The 4,869-nt window shown below is 53.5% G+C and overlaps 1 protein-coding gene across 1 annotated transcript in view; it reads right to left on the bottom strand.

Annotated features, from left to right (window-relative positions):
* Positions 1–615: 615 nt before the first annotated feature.
* LOC112404600 (nuclear RNA export factor 2-like) overlaps positions 616–4,869 on the bottom strand; it is a gene marked incomplete at its 5' end in the record, with an annotated part of 5,497 nt that continues 1,243 nt past the window's right edge. Inside the window, 11 exons of the mRNA XM_024752639.1 lie at positions 616–787; positions 1,088–1,140; positions 1,236–1,351; positions 1,460–1,518; positions 1,625–1,732; positions 1,876–1,931; positions 2,015–2,083; positions 2,465–2,501; positions 4,302–4,411; positions 4,597–4,704; positions 4,824–4,867. Coding sequence (XP_024608407.1) covers positions 616–787; positions 1,088–1,140; positions 1,236–1,351; positions 1,460–1,518; positions 1,625–1,732; positions 1,876–1,931; positions 2,015–2,083; positions 2,465–2,501; positions 4,302–4,411; positions 4,597–4,704; positions 4,824–4,867 — 932 coding nt within the window. The remainder of the gene's footprint in view (positions 788–1,087; positions 1,141–1,235; positions 1,352–1,459; positions 1,519–1,624; positions 1,733–1,875; positions 1,932–2,014; positions 2,084–2,464; positions 2,502–4,301; positions 4,412–4,596; positions 4,705–4,823; positions 4,868–4,869) is intronic.

Raw genomic sequence — 4,869 nt, 5'->3', positions numbered from 1 at the left:
GAAATTGTGGTAAACTCAGTGAATTGTACCAATGTCCATTTCTTAGTTTCGATACTGTACTAAAGTAATACAAGGTGTTATCATTAGGAGAAGGTGAGTGATGGGTATACACGACCTCTCTACACAATTTTTTGCAACTTTTGGTAAATCAATAATTATTTCAAAATATAAAAGTAAAAAAAAACAACACTGGAGTTGTGGGGAAAATAGTCTTAGGTACAGAATCTAAGACACTAATAAATATGTTAACACAGTTTTAGACCTGTTAAATAATTAAGAAATCCATAATTAATGGAGTAAATATGGTACTTTACTTGCTAAATACGTTATATTTGTTTATAGAAGTGAACATCAGAACGGTCACAACTTGTGAGTACTGAAGTGGTGGGGAGAAGGTTTTCGGGAGGCAAAGCTTGGATTTTAGTGTTGTCCAGGAATGGAGTTCTTACTCTACAATTTTCAAGCACTGTGTAGGTTGGATATAAATGCTAGAGACTGCCAGGGATGATGCGGGAGATGGGACCTTTTGGTCCTGGCCTTTCCCATTAATCACCCCTCTACTCCTCCCAGCTCCCTCCTATCCCCATGCAACCCCAGCACTCACTTCTGAGACCACTAGCGGTTCATCTCAGATAGGGTGGAGGACGCCTGCATGATGTCCTGCTGCTGCTGGGAGAGACGGTGCATGGAGCTGGAGGTGGGTGTGGACAGTGGGATGGAGAACACACTCTGGGTCTCAACGGGGTCGGCATCCCTCACAAACAGCTCGTCATTCACGATGCACAGACTGAAGGAAAAATGAGCCCTCAGACAACTGGTGGATGGACACCCACACCCCCAGTACTGACTCTGCTCCCACTGGCACTCAGCAACCAGATTCCTTCCTCGTCCCTCCTGTGTCTGTCTCCCAGGTTCCTTGACTGGTACCTCTGCCCCTCCCCACAGAGCCCACCTTTGTTTTTTGGGGGAGGGGAAGGGAAGAGAAGAGAAGGGGAAGGGAAGGGAAGGGGTCAGGGAAGCTAGGTGGTTCTGGGAGTGAGCCTGGCCAGGGGGAGGCAGCAGTGGGGCATCTGCGCTGGGGGTCTACACACGCTCACCTGCCTTGAACACCCCACTGACGGAGAAGCAGAGCATCGTTTTCTGAAAAGGAAGAGCCCAGGCGCCCAGTCACCACCTCCACCTCCCACCCACCTGCGGCTTCCTGGGCCCACCCGAGGAAGGAAGCAGGCGCTCACCGTCTGGAACCACGTGTCCACCACGAAGGAGCTGAAGGCATGCTGAGTCTTGGGCAACACACAGAGGGTGTGCACAATGACACGTTTTGTGTGCTTCAGCAGCTGGACCCGCAGGTCTGTGAGGGGAGGGGAAGCGAGCGAAGGTCAGGGGCTGCCACGCCCTGGGCCCTATGATTGACCCCTTCACCACCCTTTCCCACCCAGTCTTCCCATCACACACTCACAGGGGTCCTTGAGTTTCTTCATATTCCTGCTGTCCTTGAAATACTCGCACAAGCTGCTTCTAGGAGACAAAGAGCAACAGTGGGTGGTGGGTGTTTGCAGGAGCTGGCCTGTGTCTGCTGGGGAGCCACACGGCCCGGGAGCACAGCCTGTGCCGTGATACTCACGGGGCTGTGTCCTTGGGGTGGAAGGGAATCGTCAGGGAGAAGCAGGCCTCCTCGTGATAAGCACCCGCGAGAACCTGTCTGTCTCCATAGTCATGGATCAAGTAGTACCTAAGGAGGAGCAATGAAGACAGTCTATCTCTGTGGTCTGGCCCTCAAATGAGACTTGAACACTCCCCTGAGCAGACCTGTGCTTAGGTGGCCTCACCTGTCCTAGCCCTCCCTCCCTTGCTCAGCTTCCCTGAGGTACTTACTGCTGCAGGAATTGCAGGACTAGGCTCTTCAGCTCATCAGATCCAAAGTAGCTTCCCTGGAATCAAATAGCACTTGAGACTATGCAGTAGATAAAGGCTCCCTGCAACACCCCAAATGTTGTTTGATCCTTTTCCTCACCTTGCAGAGCTTTACTATGTAGGGAGTGTCAACATCAACGGTCACTGGTGACGGTAACTCCTGGCCATCCTGGAGAAGGGAAGAGGAAGTCAGGAGTGGAGACCGGGCGAGTGGCCCTGGATGATTTGGGAAAAGGATGGGCCCAGGAGGGTGAGAGTCAGAGGTCAGGTGTGAAAGGGCCCTGGAAATTCCATGGGAAAGCTTACAGTGGATGTCTTCATCATGAGGTCCTGGAAGTCTCTAGTGTTATATTCAACTTGTGTGTGTGCGTGTGTGTACTTATGGGTATTTTTCCAGCAAGTATATCCATGTCATTTTCAGGAGTCCATGTCCCCAAAATGGTTAAGGTTCTGATGCTAATATGTGATCTAGGCAAGACCCAAAGGGCTTGAGGGCAGGTGCAGAGGCCACCGACATTCGAAAGAGACAATGATTTTCGTAGGCACTTACCAGGCGTAACAACTTCGGGAAACATTCTCTGATGGCCCTGTCCAAAACCAAAAATAGAGAACAGGTGGTTGATAGTTCAAGGTTGCGATGCTTCCTTTGAGTTAAAACAGTAATACCATAAACAGAGATCAGTGTGTTCTGGCCAATCCAGCAGCACCCTTTGCCCACCTCTGCTCCTGATTTTAAGGGTTTTCGGTCCACTTGCCTGTTGAGCACTGAGCATCTGTCATCTTACTGTCTGAAAGGCACTGTCTCCTCATCTCTCTCAGTACCTTCACTTTAATATTCCTTCCCTCCTTCCCTTCCTCTCCTTCACCTGGGTAGCTCCCACCCAGACTACTCGGACTCCCTTCTCAAGTACCACAGGGACCAGCATTTCAAACCCGTGCTGCAGGGCTTCCTTCTCCTCCCTTCCTTCCTCCAGGGCCCCACTGAAGGCTGTGGGGAGAAGAGGGGATGGAGTGGGAGCCCGGGGCTCTGCTACCTCACTGCGGGTCCAGCACTCTGGCAAGATCCCGACACCCCCCAGGGACGGCCCAGGATGATGGGCCAGCAAGGTGAGTGAGGTGGGGCTCAGGGAGGGAGTTGGAGGGGATGAAGACAGAAAGGGAGTGAAGGTAGGAGCGGAGAGATGAGAGAGACATAGGGGCACACAGACAGGGGAGAGAGAGAAAACAAAGGGAAGGGAAAGAAGCTCTCCCGTGGTCGGGGTCATTGAAGAAGAGAGAAGAAAGGAGAAACGGCACACCTGTTGTGGCTCTTCACCTGCCCCAGAATCGCCCAGACACACCAGGTAGGAGTGGAAAATATGCACATGTTGGGCTGGGGGGCCCACTGGATGCTGGCTGAAACTTTGTCACCTGTGTGAACTCAGCCAGACTTGGGCATGGGAAACCAAGCAGCCATGGGGGCAGATCTTCCTCAGAAAGAGGAAAGGGTCAGGTCCCAGCTCAGTATGCGGCTGAGGATCCGTGGCCCCCTCTAATGATCACCGTCTTCTCTCCCAATGACCCCTGCACCTCTCTGAGTTGGTTCTTTATCTGAGGAATCATATCTGTCTCAGGCTGCCCAGGGCTCCTGTAAAGGACCAGGCGGGATGATGTGACATGTGCAGGGAGGGATGAGAAGTGCCCCTGAGAAGCCTGTCCTTCTGTCTCCTCTACCACCTCTGCCCTCTGCCTTCCACTCCTGCCTCAGGAAGCCCTCTGATCACTGGCGGGGGCCCACGTCTGGCCCCTTGACTCAGGGAGCCCTGCTTCTTCCCAAGGAGGGTCCAGCTTCTGGCACTGGGCCAGCAGAATGGATGTCATGACAGCAGCCACCCATGGCCTCAGCCCTCAGCATGGCACAGGAAAGCCCCCATGTCAACCTGGGGGAGGAGGGGGCATCCATTTGGAGGAAGGGGAAGAGGGCCCCTCTCAGAACGGGGGAGGCAAACCCCATCTCAGCACGAAGAAGGCAGGCTTCTCTCAGCAAGAGGCCCTGGACTGGAGGACCCTTCTCAGTCCAGGGCGCCAGCATCTGGATCAAGGCTGGTTGCTCCTGGTCCTGGTGAGGAGGAGAAGCCCTGCTTCCTGGGGCACACTCTTGGGAGGTCTTGCTGGAATATATCTCGGCGTGGAGAGCTGGAAACAGACCCCAGAGCGCCTGCAGAGGTGAGCAGGTCAGGGGAAGGAAACTCCTCACCGGTGATAGGCACAGAGAAAGCAGAAGGTGGGGCCTGTGATCCTCCCAGAAAACCAGGGCTGCCACCTTTGGCAAAGGGGCACTGTCACAGATAGTCTAGGCTCCCATGGGTGAAGGTCACCAAGAAGGGTGGCAGAGTGTTCACACTGACCTTACATAGGTGGATTGGTCTGGGAAGGTGTCACACAATGGGTTCCCTTGCAGCCACAGCTCTTCAAGCTTCAGCCCTCGCATCTTGCTCAACTCCCACACAGAGGTCAGCTGAGAAATATGGCGCGGAAGTGGGAAAAGGAATCCCAGGGGAAGAGGGACATCCGGATCCCTGCACCCCCAGACCCCTCCCTCCCACACAGGTACCTTCACCTGCCTCCTGTCATCACTCTGATGGCCACTAACATGCCCCCCCCAACTCTCAACCCAACTTTGACCTGGCTCCCTCTTCTCACCTCATTTTTGGAGAGGTTCAGGATCTTGACCGTGGGGGCCATCTGTATAATGTCAGACAGGCCATTCAGCTGGTACAGTTTGTTGCTGCTCAAGTTCAAGGACAACAGCTTTGGGACAAGAATAGGTAGAGTGAAGGTTACTATCTAGGACCTTGGAGATAAATCTGCCCTCCTCCCCATCTCTTCCACCCCCTACCCTAATACCAACACTGGGCCTACAGCCTCACCTCAGGGAAATTCTTTTCGATGACCTGCAGGGTGGCAGCCATGCAG

This window comes from Neophocaena asiaeorientalis, unplaced genomic scaffold (genome assembly GCF_003031525.2).
Source record: "Neophocaena asiaeorientalis asiaeorientalis breed wild unplaced genomic scaffold, Neophocaena_asiaeorientalis_V1.1 scaffold995, whole genome shotgun sequence".
In the NCBI taxonomy this organism is placed as follows: domain Eukaryota; kingdom Metazoa; phylum Chordata; class Mammalia; order Artiodactyla; family Phocoenidae; genus Neophocaena; species Neophocaena asiaeorientalis.
This window is presented reverse-complemented; position numbering and strand designations above follow the sequence as displayed.